A 14426-nucleotide genomic window follows, 5' to 3' on the forward strand; every position below is an offset into this window, starting at 1 on the left:
GGTCATCATCTCATCCAGATGACCTTTTAAATCCTGATATGACACATCGTAACTACTATACGCTCTGGAAGGGACAAGTTAAAGAGATTGCCACTTGCCCGATTAGCGTCAGTCATTCGCACCTAAGTTCCTGTGCCGCCTTGCAGACATGGGTTCTGTCAAAAATGCATCACCAGTGTAGGGTACACTTCAGTCATAGATTCTATTGAAGGATCACATATACCAAGAGGCGTCAGACAAGTGTCAGAGGCAGGACGAAGTTGCAATGAAAGTAGCTATACACCAGGCATTACGGCAAGAGTTTTAAAATATAGTCTGGCGCCAGGAAAGATTCACAAAGTCAGGAATCTGTAGCTCGAAGTATCCATCAGAAAATAACTTTTGAACCAGTTCGGAAAACATTAATGAACAGAGGTTGGCCCCAAAAATGCTTCTGCCCCATTAAAGAGTTGGCAAGTAATGATTTGGGCATCTTGGTCTGAAACTCATAATGGCACATTTTAAGGTCATTTCACCAGCACACGAGTCAAAGGTCTTTGTCTGCACCAATCTTCAGATATTGCATAAATAACATCTGCTTCAAAGGCAGATTAGGAGTATTCACCTAAAAAGAATCTCTAAGGGATGCTGGACGTGCATAGTACTCTGATAGATTGGGAACAGCCCATAAGGTTTGAGGTGCTACAGCTGGGGAGAGCATCATAGAGCTTCCTTCACAAAACAATTCACGCGGATAGCTGAATTTCACCACATGACTTACTCCTAAATTTTCAGGCGGTAACAAGCTCATTTACAGATAATATGAACATTTAGTGAGGCGATGGGACTGGGCCAAAGTGAATGATCAGCTACAACTGACATGAGTCCCAATTTGATACAAGGAGGGACATTTGTGAGGGAGATAGAATGATTAAGGAAGGAGCACAAGGGGCAACAACGATATCTAGATACAAAGAAAACAGGCCGGGCATGTAGTTAATGTAGTAATACAGCGCTAATGAAGTTTAAAGCACATGTAAAATGATGTGGACTGGCAGGTGAGAAAGCTTGCCTTCTTTAACAACTTAAAATGACAGAGTTCTGGGGCTCAGGGACGTATTAGCTCCCTGCCTCCTGTTCTACCCAGAAGCCAACTGGTTCATTTAGATAATAAGATGAGAATCCTCACGCACCAATTGGTGGCATGCTTCATCATTGGTGTCTCCCCCTCCTCCGGGCAAGTCAGTACCACCTGAATAGGATCAACCAAAAGATGGGAGCTCATAAAAGGTATTGTTCTGGACAAATGAAGGAATCCAGGCAAAGTAAAAATGATTATGGGTATATTCAGGACATCTGACTGACAGTTATTTTTAGAGCGCTCTTATGCCGAGGCGTCTTGGCGCTCCTTCTCCTTTTATTTAACAAGTACCCATATCTGGTTTCAGATTAACCCTACCTCATTCTTTTTCTATTGTGCATGTACTATTCCCTGTCAAAAGTTGGGTGAACGACACCAGGAATGTGGAAGACATTCTTACAGTAGAGCCAGGGTATTCAACTAAAGTGTTTGCTCTAGTGTTACATTTTGTCATCCTCCACCATCAAAGCTCAGATGTGCAGGCACTGTCTAGGCGAACATAGATCCCTTCATTATCATTTCTATTTCTGTCAGTAGGGCCTATAAAACACCTGAGGGAGACACTGTTCATTATATTATATTCTAAGGGTCTTGTAAAGCGTGAGTCTCCCTGGAGATCTCCCAGCGCTAAAGCTGTCATCATAGTTTACCAGGTCGCCACAGAATAGGAATTAGTTACTGTGCAGACAGGTTGTGAGAGCCATGCGAAAGGAAAGTTCAAGGGTCAACTGACATAGTTCAAAATGAAGGGTATTCCATAGTCTGGAGGCCAAGTAGGTCACCTAACAGCCTCCCCAAGGAGATCTACAAATGTTGGGAACCTTTAGCAAATATGCTCATGAGGATCTCAGAGACATCCCAGGGATATATGCGGTGGCTAACCATCTTAGCAATAGGGGGCCTCACTTATGAAGTGATCTGTGCTGAATACATAAGGCCTTGAATTGCACTCACTGCTCCACTGGAAGCCAGTGTAGATCTTTCAGAGCTTTTTGGCAGATTGGTACCTTAGGAGGTTCATAAGAATCGATGTGGAGTTCTGGACGACTTTCAGCCTTTTGATCACATATTGAGGCAAACCAAAAAATAAGGTATTACAATAATCCAGGTGTGAAATTACGAACAATCAGCCTTCTAGCTAAAAACAAGGAGAAGATTGAGAACCTTTCTCAGACTCAAGATACTGAAACAATTGGCAGCAAGTTTTTTAAATTGGTGATCCATTGTGAGGCTGGAATCCAGCAACATTCCAAGACTCTTTATCACACTTTTGGTGCTAGGAAGCCTATCCAGGCATTCCTCTGACTCGAGGAGTTCAGCACGGATCCCCTGGGCTGCGCTTAGACTACAGAATGAGATGATGTGGGCGATTTACTCACCCGTGATTGATTTCTCCAAACACTGCAGCCTCCATCCGTCTAAATTAAATTTAGCCATGCCGCAGATTCAGTGCCTATGGGGCTGTAATCCTGACTTCACCTCATCCTAGTTTGCCCCCCCCCCCCTATCCCCTGTCCTGAAGAAGACTCGCCTGCTGAGGAATAATTTACGCTCTATGAGCCAGGGTCGAAACATCAACACTCTCCCCCGGTAAACCTATACCCGACATCATCCCAGCCCTGCCATTTTCACAGATGAATAATCTCTGTGTGCCATCAGAAAATAATAAATACTTGTAAATGCACGGGGGAAAGGCCTACATGTAAAACTGGTGCCACTGTGAGCCACGGCCAGTTTACTAAGAATATTAGAATGTGAAAGTGATTGTTTAGTTTATCTTTTGGATTCCCCTCCTTTATATCTGTCCAACTTCACGAGCACTTTCCCTTTTTCACACTCCCTTTGAAGCAACCTTTCTCTAATGGAACATTGAATATGGTGATCTTTGATAAAAATATTTGAGAAATAAAACAGACACTATTTGAGCTATACTTTGTGCCTTTGTGTCATTTGAGGATATACATGCTTGAATTGTGAAGGAATTGGTGGTACATTAATGATACAATGTGAATTCTATATGTACCCGATATATTTTTACTGAACAAATGCTTCTCACAACTTAAGTGTAACCTTAAGTAGTCTAGGACCATTGTTTACTATACCAAACGTTACCCAGGTGCTTGGAATTTTGGGGATCCCCCCCATTATATCATAATGGTTATCCAGGCATTCCGGCCTGAGAGTTGAAACCTTATTGCTAACATTGTCACCCAGTAGCATAACCTTTGTCTTGTCTCCATTAACCTTCAGTCTGTAGTTAGCCATCCATCTAGGGATGGGACCAAACTGAGGTGGTTTGTACTGGGGTCGGGGAAGATTGATATCACTACCTGAGTGTCATCAGCATAAGAGACTAGTGACAACCCATAGGAGCGCACAATTTCAGCCAGGGGATACATTATAAAGATTAAATACGGTGGGAGTCTGGAAAGACCCCCGAGGCACCCCACCGCTTAAAGGTAGACTGTCAAAGTAACAGGATTGATCTACCACCTGAAACATTCTTTTCTCGAATAAGCAGGAAAGCTATTTCAGTGCTCAGCCATCGATACCCACATTTGATATTCGCTAAATAAGTGTGGCGAGATCTACCGGATCGAAGGCAGCACTAAGATCAAAATGGATAATGGCCGGTGAGACCCTCGATCCAACAGCCGTCTTAGTTCCTCGACCAATGCCAGCAAAGCCGTTTCTGTGCTCTGAACCCTATTTGAGTCCCTAACATTTACTGGGGCCTCAAGACACCTACACTCTATAGGCGTGCCATTCCTCACATTGAGGTGGGATGGGTTCTCCTAGTCATGCAAAACCCTAAAGCAAATTAAACAATGAAATGAAAATAGAGTGGGCTCTCCACATTTAGGTATTTGTATTTCTGGTAATTTAGTAGTGACCACCAGAGGCAAAATCAGATTTAAGCCTCTTTGTGGACAGTACCAGGAGTTGTACGGTTTAGGAGTAATTCCTGCATTGCATGGAAACTCTACTCAACTCTCAATGTTTTTATCAAACAGTTTACAAAGAGAAAGCCTGTCTTTTGCTCATCCTCATAGAAAAAACATCACCACCTAGAAAAACCTCCCCTCTATAGCACCGACTTATGGTGAATAGTGGCCAGGGGTTCAAAGGTTTATGCTCCAGTGTAAAAAGAACTACATCTATAATCTCAAACAAAGTGTGGTCTCCTACTGTGAGATGGACATACTCAAGCCTTTCACAGTAATACAAAGTGAGACTGTGGGATAATAAATGTGTTCAAACAAGGAGTACACATAAAAATGATACTCGTACCATGCTACAAAGGACATATGCACAGAATACTTGACAAGTCCAATCCCACGTCCACAGCCTCTTTGATGAGGAGTATCAAAAAATCGTTTTTTTACCATGCCTCTAAGATGTTTTATCTTCTGTTTTTCAGATTGTGTTTTTTAGATATGAAAAGGGCCACTTGTGCAAAATAGGCTAAAAATAGATCTGCACTATCTCTTGGAAGGTAAACATTTAGTTGGGTTTTACACATTGAAAGGCATTTATGAATACACCTGAAACAACACGCTCATTTAAACAGCAACATGTACATCCCTATAGAGCATTTCAAACTACTCTGGTTTGTGTTTACCTTTAACAAAAATAAAAAAGTTGTTGGTTAGCGTAATTAAATCTTTTTAATGTGGCTACACATTATGAACTGGTTTCAGCCACAATGGCTAACAAAATCAAATTCTACCGCAAACCCAATGCAAGGCACCAATACAAGAATGTTCAGCTCAGTGACCATATAAGGGGGGAATATTTATCTTGGAGTTTGAAGTTACATTATAAAACAAAATTGGTAATGTTCGTGTTTATTCCAAAGTGGTGCTTAAACATTATTTATTAAGTAAGCATATTTCTGGGCTACCCAAAGTCATCTGATGCTCATAATATCAAAACGAATTTATAACACTGGAATTTGTAATTTTCACAACATAAGGACCTTGATGAATTCACTTTTGGGACGGTCATTCATACAATTACCAGAATTACCTTCATTGATCCAAGAGCCTTCAAAAGGTGGTTCAACTTTTTCTGTGCGCTCGACAACAGGCACTCCCGATTCATGGTGTGGGTCATCATGTATTCAATATAATCGAGAGCCAATTCAGGCTTTGCCTCATTTGTGTCCTCAATGCGAACACGCCGTGTGGTATCTCTTTTATTCTGTTAACAACAAAAGTAATTTCAGTTAGGAGAGCGTAAAAAAACACAAGAGTGTCCTTGTATAATCAACCCATTCACTGGTCGGTGACACAAAAGTCTTTTTAAATTACTTTGATTTTAACATGGTTCGTGAATAGGAGGAACTACTCATACTTTTCACCCTAAACTGGAGAACAATGTATTTGCACAAGTTAGGTGCCACCAACACACTGATCTGGGCCATGGGAAGCAAGCATTTTGTTGTGGAATAATGTAACAGAGATAATTACAGTAATTTAGGGATTGGGAGTATATCTTAGCTCTGTCACAAAAAGGACTATAGTTGCTACAGGGGTTTGATACTCAAAGGTAATTTAACCTTTCTCTAGCCACTGCTCTGGAATGATAACTTGAATGGTGACAGGAACTAGGAGTGTTGGGTGCAGGATTTCAGATGGTTAGAGCTTAACCTCACTCCACTGAAAAGTCCCCTTTCCAGGCCTATTTCCTCACTGCACTTCCCCTTCACAAGGTCTGAACTAAAATTAGAGAACATTCTACCTCATTAAACTCCTTACATAGATAGCTATATGCCACCATTACATCTCATGATAATTATTTCAACCATGGTCATTACACACATTTTGGCCATCACATCCACCTGCCACTTCTGAGGTTGTGCATATTTACTGTTCGTACTTCAGTCCTAGTATTTTAAACAATACAGCTTTGGCTAGGTCATTGTAATGCTTACAGAGGAGCTCATGGCGAGCTAATGTAATGGGCATTTTAAGTATTGGTAGTCAAAGTAATGTCTGGATAACATTTAAATAAGCTGTTTTCGGAGACTTCAGAAGGTAACCTTAAGTTATAATGAGAAGCATTTTTTTTATATTTACATTTATTTTATTTATAATGTGCAACAAACATCGAACCAAACATAGCTCCCAGATGTCGACAAACACAATTTCATTACAGAAAAACATATCAGAGAAAAATAACTTCAAAACACAATGGGATGGGGGCGTGGCCAAGTGGTCCAACATGGTGGACGCACTTTAGTTCAACTCCGTCAGCCCGACACAAAATACGGCTGAAACTGTGATAGTGGCTGCCATACTCATATGAATCGTTCCCGCAGGTGCGGCTGATGCGACGGTGCACACATCGGTGCTTCGTGAGGCACGCTGCGGTGGTCAGGGACTTGGTGCGGTGTCGGAAGCGGCGCTCTGTTGCCTGGGTGTAGCTGAGGTTGCACGTGCACGCCAGAGGACGACTGTGGCTCGTGGCTGAGCAGCTTGTGACCTACAAGCCAAGGAGCAGTAATGCCAGGCCAGGGGCTGGAATACCCAGTGTGGCAGGTGTCATTAACCAGAGTCAAGAGAAGTCCCCGAAAAAGAGCGGCAGCGGCCACGCAGGAGGGTGCTGGGGCCGATTAATGCATCCGGCTGCGACGGGGCCCAAGGCCTTGCAGTGAGTGGGTCCTGCTGGCTGGGGATCTGACCTGCGCCAAATGAGCAGCTGTGCCGGGAATGCTTGTACTGGGCGGGTCCAACTGGAGGTCCAGGATAGACTCCGGGACAACCCCAGGGCGGGCTGTTGCTGTGCTGCCGGAGGCTGCTGAGTCCGGCATGAGAGGAGCTGTAGGGCCCGTGAGGCGCATTCTATGTGGCCCCCACGTGTGCAGAGGGGCATCTTCTGGTGCCAGATACCTGTTGCCCTAGCCTTCCTTCGGCTCGATGGTGCATGAGGGACATACTCGCATTGATGGGCGCCGAGACCAACCTATATAGAATGGCTGCAACAAAGGGTGTGCCCGTAACGTGAGGATTCTCTATGCAGACTCTAGCTGTGCATGCCCATAGGGCCGCGAGAGGTGTGGCGGCGTGTGGTGGATCCCCTCCTTCCGAGTGAGTATTGGGCTGCTATCAGTACCCCCTGCTGGGATACTGTTCTTCTGGGCGGTGCTGCGGTGGTGAAGGGGCACCCAATAGGGGTTGGGGCGCTGTCCTGCGCTCACAGAAGCGGCCGGACTAGTGTCAGGTGCAGCTTGTGGCATGGGGGGGAGGAAATCGCTCTCGGCCCACCGCCAACTGCACCCCCTGCCTAAACTGAAGACTTATCGTATAAAACAGGGCAGAATACTTGATGCGCCAGAAAGCACCTTGGATTCACCATGACCAAAGACAAAACGTCTGGGGGTACCACCAGACAGAGCACCATTGGCAAGTTCACTGGGGCCAGAGCAAAACCGGCGGACTCCAAATGGGGTGCTGCGCTGCCAGATAATGCCGCACTAGTGGAGGCAATTACCCAGACAAGAGTGGCATTAGAGGACCAGATAGATGCAGGTGGCTCAGAGGTATCGTTATTGCGCCAGGACCTCAGGGGAGTAGTCGAGCGCTTCACAGAGGCAGAAACTAGGGTCTCCTTCTCTGTACTGCAGTCCAAGGCCTCCTCCTTGGACAAACTTACCAAAAGCCTGAAAAGAGCAGGCCAGCAGAAATAATTTCCGCAGCGTGGGCTTCCATGAACACTGCGAAGGTAAAGATTCCAAAGAGTTCATATCAGAGTGGCTCACTTTTTGGATGCTAGGGGACGCCCTTTCCCCCTGCTTCATTGTGGAACGCGCGTATAGAGCCCTGCTGCAGGGCCCGCACGGGGGACGTGACCTCGAACCATTATTGCACGTATTATAAACTACCATGATCGTGGCTCAGTCCTTAAACACACCAGGATAAAGGGGGACCTCTTCTATGACTCACATAGAATCATGACATTCCCAGACTATACGAGAATGGACTTGCAGCAGCAGCAATCATTCCAGGCTGCCAAGGCACGACTACAAGAACTCAAAATTGTATACTCGCTCCAGTTCCCTGCCCGTTTGCTCATTTAATAAAATTTGCGTACTATGTTTTTTGATACACCAGAAGCAGTCTTTAGCTGGACAGACGAACAGATACGAACCAAGCCTCACACCCTTCCTCGCCATGATTCAGACTCGTCATCCAGTGAATCCCATCGCCTGTGAACATAGCAATGCGGTAAACAGCGCCACCGCTCCAGGTCCACATGGTACTCTAAGATACAGGACGATGTACCAGGAAACACGCCAGCCTCTCTGCAGCATAAATGAATCGTTATGTTGGCCAGAGGGAACTGACCTGAAGTACAATTACTGTGATCTATGCAATCTACTGTTAAGTTGATAGCGGGCTGGAACACCAGAATCTTCTTCCTTTCTTTTATGTTGCCATTATGGCTATCGGGTGTTCAGGGATCAATTGAAGGAATAAACCGTCAATCCCTCCTTGGTGTCGGTATGATTGTTTGGTTACTGTTTTTACCCGGTGCTTAGATACTGTAATGCTAGATAGGTGCCCTACTGTACGACTGCATCCATATAACCACCTATTACACGTCAATGCCGTCTCAAAAAAAATGAGGCCTTGTAGGGTCAACTGCGTATCATGAGTAGGAATGTAGTACTGTTGCAGGAGATGCACTTATGCGCACTAAAACAACCTGCCTAGCCTGATATGGCTATGACCAAGTCGTTTATGCAGGATTTACACGGGGCTCCAGGGGAGTGGACCTTATGATACATCGTCGAGTTCCATTCACATCCACACGCCACTGGATTGACCCACATGGGAAATTTGTTATTGTCCAAGGGACCATCTATGGAGTTCAAATAGTAATAGGTAACGTCTATGCCCCCCTCCACTCTCTCAAACCTTCCTTAATTGTTTAATGGACGTTTGGGGGCAACTCCCGGAATTCCTAGCGATTATGGGTGGCGACTGGAACAACGTAATGCATGTCAAAGCTACATTCCCTTGCAAATATTGTTGGCTGGGTCGATACATGGAGAATGCTTCACCCCTACGACACAGGCTATACATATTACTCCGCAGTACACAATGCCTTCTCCCGGCTCGACTACCTATTTATTCCAAAGTTCTATCTCCAGAGAGTAGTTGAGGCCTCAAATATGCCCCGGGGGCTATTCGTACATTCCCCGATTGTTATAACACTCACTCGGCCCACATCGATGCCCATTTAGATGGAGACTCTCCTGGAATATACAAAATCAGAAATATAGGGCTCATATGCATAAGGCAGTAATAGAATATTTTACCCTCAACGCGGACTCTATCTCCTCTCCGGAAACACTGTGGGAAGACATGAAACCCATAATACGTGGGATATACATGAGCTATACCACAGCAGAACGAAAACTCCGGATGTGTAAACTTACACACTTAGAAACCCAAGTAATGATGCTAGAAGGATGCAGCCAAGACAGTGACGCACGCATAGCTCGTAGAAACCTACGGCTAACCCAACAACAGTATCAGAGTTACTTAATGGACCAGTCCAACGCGCTTGGCTGGCATCCCAGAGCAAAATATATTAGTGGGGTGACAAATCTGGCAAATTACTCTCCTGATTATGGAGGCAGGCTGCAAAGTCCACCCCTTTCCCTCCTATTTGCTACACACACGAGCCAACTCTTTCAGACCCAACAGCAATCGCTAGTAGCTTCGCACATTTTTATAGGGAACTCTACAGACCTAGAGAGGCCCCACATGTCTCATTACTAGAGAGTTTTCTGGACGATATACCACCATAAATATCCTTGAGGATACAGAGGAATCCTTAGATGCGCTCATTACACTTGAAGAATTAACAACAGCTGTGTCTGAGCTGCGGACAGGCCGGGCCCCCGGCCTCAATGGCTTCCCTAGTGAGTTTTACAAAGCAGTTTTAACCCAGTTAGGCTCACATCTCCTCAACATAAGTCAGGAGCCAACAGACAGCGCGGTTACCAACAGATTGGCGACACGCCGAAATAGTGGTATTTCCTAAGCCGGGTAGACCACCCGAACAACACTTCCTACTGCCCGATATCTCTTTTAAACACGGAAGAGAAAATCCTTGCAACAAATCTTGCAAATAGACTGTTACCATACATGTCAGAAATTGTCCACCTAAACCAAGCGGGCTTGATGCCTCATTGTTCTACCCGCAATAACATACGGAGAGCTCACAACACAATAGCAGCAGTTGATCACTTGCATAGACAAGCAGCTCTATTATTGGCGGATATGGACAAATCTTTTGATTACATTAGTTGGACCTACTTATTTGCACTTCTACCACGCTATAATTTTGGCCCACGGTTTATAACATATGGAGCTCCTATATAAGGATCTAACGGCTACAGTTCAAGTTGCGGATTGCATCTCAGACCCCTTCCCGGTTGGGCGTGAAACGCATCTGGGATGCCCTCTATCCCCTCTCCTTTTTGCACTGGCCATTGAGCCACTGCCCATATGGGTCCAAACAGACGCAGTGATTCCGTATGTTATTGCAGTGATTCAGGGGGGGGGGAGGGGTCCTTACCTTCCAGAACTTTCTGGTGTTTTCTTTTGGGCTTGTTTTCGGTAGGGTTTTTAGTAGCCCTTCCCATAAGCTCTCTTGTCTCCTCCCCTCCGCCGCCATTTTGGTTTGGTGACCTGGTGGCTGGAGGCTCTTGAATTTTGTCTGTTGTGAGGTGATATTAGATTGTTTTATAATTAACTTTATAGTTAATTAGTGCTTTAGTCGTTATCGCAGTGATGCAGGATCATCGAGTTTTGGAAGCTCTGCGTCTTCTATCAGAGGCTGGAAGCATGGATCTGGTAATCGGGAATCCCCCGGCGCCGGCGCGTCCTTCGCGCCAGGCCTCGGCCGGTGTGGCGGCGGTGGTGGCGGCCAGCTCATCGCCCAAGAAGCGGCGTGCCCAAGGGGTAAGTGAACGGGGCCGCTCCCGAACCCGGAAGGCGGCCCCGTCGTCGAAAGCGCGGGCGGTTACTGTGGTGGGGGCGGTGGATGTGAGCAACCCCCCGGTGACAGGAGCGGGGGTTGCGTTGTTGCCCCAGGCGCTTGTGAGCGCATATGCGGGTGCCGGGAGTGTGGCGGGCGGAGCTGTGAGGGCGGTTTCCCCGGCGGCTGTTCGCGGCCGGGGAGGCCAGAAAAGGAGCGCTAAGCGCTCGTCTTCATTGTCGGAGGGAGAGCGGCGGGAAGGGGGGTTTGGCGGGCCTGCACAGCGGAGCGGGCGCAGAGGCTCGATTGCCTTTGGTGAGGGAGGGCAGGGTTTAGTGGAAGGCGGGGAGATGTTTTCTTCGTCGCGTTTGGCGCCGGGTAGCTCGCAATTGGAAAAGTCTTTATTGGACAACATGAATTTAGCAGTGTATGGGGTCCCTCCTGATGTTTTGGGACAGCCTCTTGTCGAAGGAGATAATACACTTGAAGCAGGTGCCTTTGAAGGGGTGCATTGGACATGTAGCCCCTTGTTGTTTTCTGGCCCTCCTTCTGAGCATGAGGAAGCGGTGTCTGTGTTGGGGAGCTCGAGAGGGGAGGGGGAGTGGGCTCAGGTTGGGGAAGGAGGTGCCAGTGTGGGTGAGGTTGTTGAGGAGGGGGTTTCTAGGTCTGGAGTTGGTGGGAAGGTGGTCGATTTGTATGAGGATGTCTCCTTCGGTCAGGTGGAAGGGGGGGTTTTAAGGGGGGAGACTGGCTCAATTTCTCATGTTTCTTCTTCTGGGGTGTATGGTGAAGCTTTTCATGGTAGAGGTTTTGTCACGGGTATGGCTGTGCGTGAAGGAGTGGTGGTGGGGGCCGGGGGTTCTTCTAGGTTAGGTGTGTATCCAAGAGGGGTGAGTCAGGTACCTGTTGGGGAATCCACAGTAACAACTTTGGCTGAGGCATGACATAATGTTTCTCATTGTGGGGTTCGGAATGTGGTTCCTGATTCTTTTTCACAGCATGGTAGGGGTGCTGGGAGGGCGTTTTCAGAGTCTGTTTCCGGTTTTGCGGTGGGTGTGGTGGGCTCCCAATTTGGTGGCCAGCCTTGTGGTAGGGAGCGTGTTGGCAGGGGGCATTTTCTGGGGAGTGGGTTGCAGAAAGAGAGTGGGGAGGGGGGTTTGTCTGGGAGTGCTGCAGGTAGAGAATTTTCAGGGGGGGTGGCGCATACAGGGTTGGTTTCGAGTGATGAGGATGTGGTGCGGGATTCACCGGTGAAGAGGGCGCCTTTGAGGAGTGTAAGTAGGGGCTTGTCGCATGACAGGTCTCAGGCTAGGTCGGTTGATCCGTTTTTGTTGCAGCAGTCTAGGTCTGGCACGGGTTTTGTTTTGAGGGGCCCCAGCACACCAGTCCAAACCTTTTCTTTTCAGGTAGTGGATCAATTCGGCGGTCCAGACTCGGTAGGGCGCGGTCCAGTCCACTTACGCCGAGGTGAAGTGAGGAGGGAGCCTAGCGCGGCGATCTCTATTCCACCGAGGGAGCCCGTCGCGGTCAGCACACGAAGGGACTGCGCACCCTCGCTGGCCCCAACGAATAGCAGGTCTAGGTGGTCGGCGGGGCCGGCGGCTATGGAGCTACAGAGTCAGCACGGGAGAAGGTACAGGGGTGTACAGTCTGCTCCCCCGCCAGGAAACCGTGCTATTCATTCTAAGGTTGCTGTTTGTAATGACGGGTTAGGTAAGACCCGAGGTGTTGTGGCACATGACAATTTGGGGCTTCTGGAGATGGAGACGGTGGAATTAGATTATGATGATGATACTCCTGAGGAAGGAGAGCTGTGTGAAGGGGCGGAGGGGGAGTCCTCTCATGTGTCCCGTAGTATTTTACAGGTGTCGTCATTTGCAGAAAAACCAAGGGAGAGACAAGAGCGTGGCACATCCAGTAGGGTTCCTCGAGGAAGGACCGGGGTAGATTGCTCTGCGCCAAGGAAGGAAGTGTCAACGGCGATTCATTTAGAGCCAGGTGAGAGACCACTTACACAGGCCAAACCAAACATGGTGTCTGTGGGGACAGGAGTTGAAAGGGTGGGGGGGGTGGGGAGGGGAGATTGTTGAAGGGAAGGTATGTAAAGGATGCAGGTGTGGGTACAGAGGCCGGTTTTGGTTCAATTGACGGTAAGATCGAAAGTGGTACCAATACGGATGTTATTGAGGATGTAAAAGACCCTTTGCACAGTAAGGAGTTGAAAATTAAAAAACTACCATATATGGGAGTTACGAAGCCCTTGGGCGCTCATCTTATGTTGGCAACGAAAGAGCGTATTTGGAAGGGTGAGTATGAGGAGATTTTGAAGCTCCTCCACAGGGAAGTTAGGTCTAAAGAGGGCTCAAAGAGGAAGAATATGAGCTGGCAAAACGACCTAAAGTACCACTGACGATTGAGAATTGGACTGCGGCTTTTCTCATTTACACAAGCATTTATTGCGAGAAATTTCCTGAGCGCAGCGTATCTATATTTAAATACATGGATGTGATTCGGAAGGCGCAGCTAACTGGTGGGGGATATGCTTGGGCCCAGTATGATGAGGAATTCAGGGTTAGGATGGCATGGGACTCGGAAGCGAAGTGGGGTGAACTAGATACGGAGTTATGGCAACATACGATGGGGGCCGCATCTGGGGGTAAGACCATTTTCACGGCCAGTGGTCTGCCTTTAATTTATCAGCCCTTTCAAGGGAAACCCACCCGGGGAGGGGTGGGGAGTGGTTCAGGCTCACACTCAGGAAATGGGGCTTGCTGGGATTTCAATAAAGGATTGTGCACTAGAGAGTATTGCAAATATAAGCATGAGTGCTCGGGCTGTGGAAGGCGACACCCTTTGTCTAAGTGCTGGGGGCCCAGGCCGGGAGGGGCTCAACAGGGGAATCAGGCAGGTTCAAGTTCAACAGGGTCGTCACAACAGTTTAGAGGGGGACGGGGAGGTAGGGGCGCACAGGGTTCTGGGCCAAAGGGCTCATACACCAGTTAGGCTTCCTCAGTTACAGCAGGCCCTTCAGGAGTACGAGAATTTAGCAGTTAGGCAGAAGTTATTAGAGGGCTTTCAATTTGGTTTTCGTTTAGGTTATTTGGGGCCAAGGGAGAGGCGATGGGCGGACAACTTAAAGTCAGCCTTCAAACATAAGGCAGTGGTGCGAGAGAAATTGCTTAAAGAAGTGCGTGAAGGTCGGATGGCAGGCCCTTTTCATGACTGGCCGATCCAGAATTTGATTGTGTCACCGATTGGTGTGGTCCCGAAAAAGGAGCAGGGACAGTTTAGTCTTATCCAGCATTTATCA

The 14426-nt window shown here is 47.3% G+C and overlaps 1 protein-coding gene across 3 annotated transcripts in view; it reads right to left on the reverse strand.

Annotated features, from left to right (window-relative positions):
* NCAPG2 (non-SMC condensin II complex subunit G2) overlaps positions 1 to 14426 on the reverse strand; it is a 347950-nt gene that overhangs the window by 108893 nt on the left and 224631 nt on the right. For all 3 annotated transcript variants that reach the window (XM_078663271.1, XM_078663272.1, XM_078663273.1), the window contains exon 19: positions 5150 to 5323. In XM_078663271.1, the coding sequence (XP_078519397.1) occupies positions 5150 to 5323 (174 nt within the window). The remainder of the gene's footprint in view (positions 1 to 5149; positions 5324 to 14426) is intronic.

This window comes from Lissotriton helveticus, chromosome 10, assembly GCF_964261635.1.
Source record: "Lissotriton helveticus chromosome 10, aLisHel1.1, whole genome shotgun sequence".
Lineage (NCBI taxonomy): Eukaryota > Metazoa > Chordata > Amphibia > Caudata > Salamandridae > Lissotriton > Lissotriton helveticus.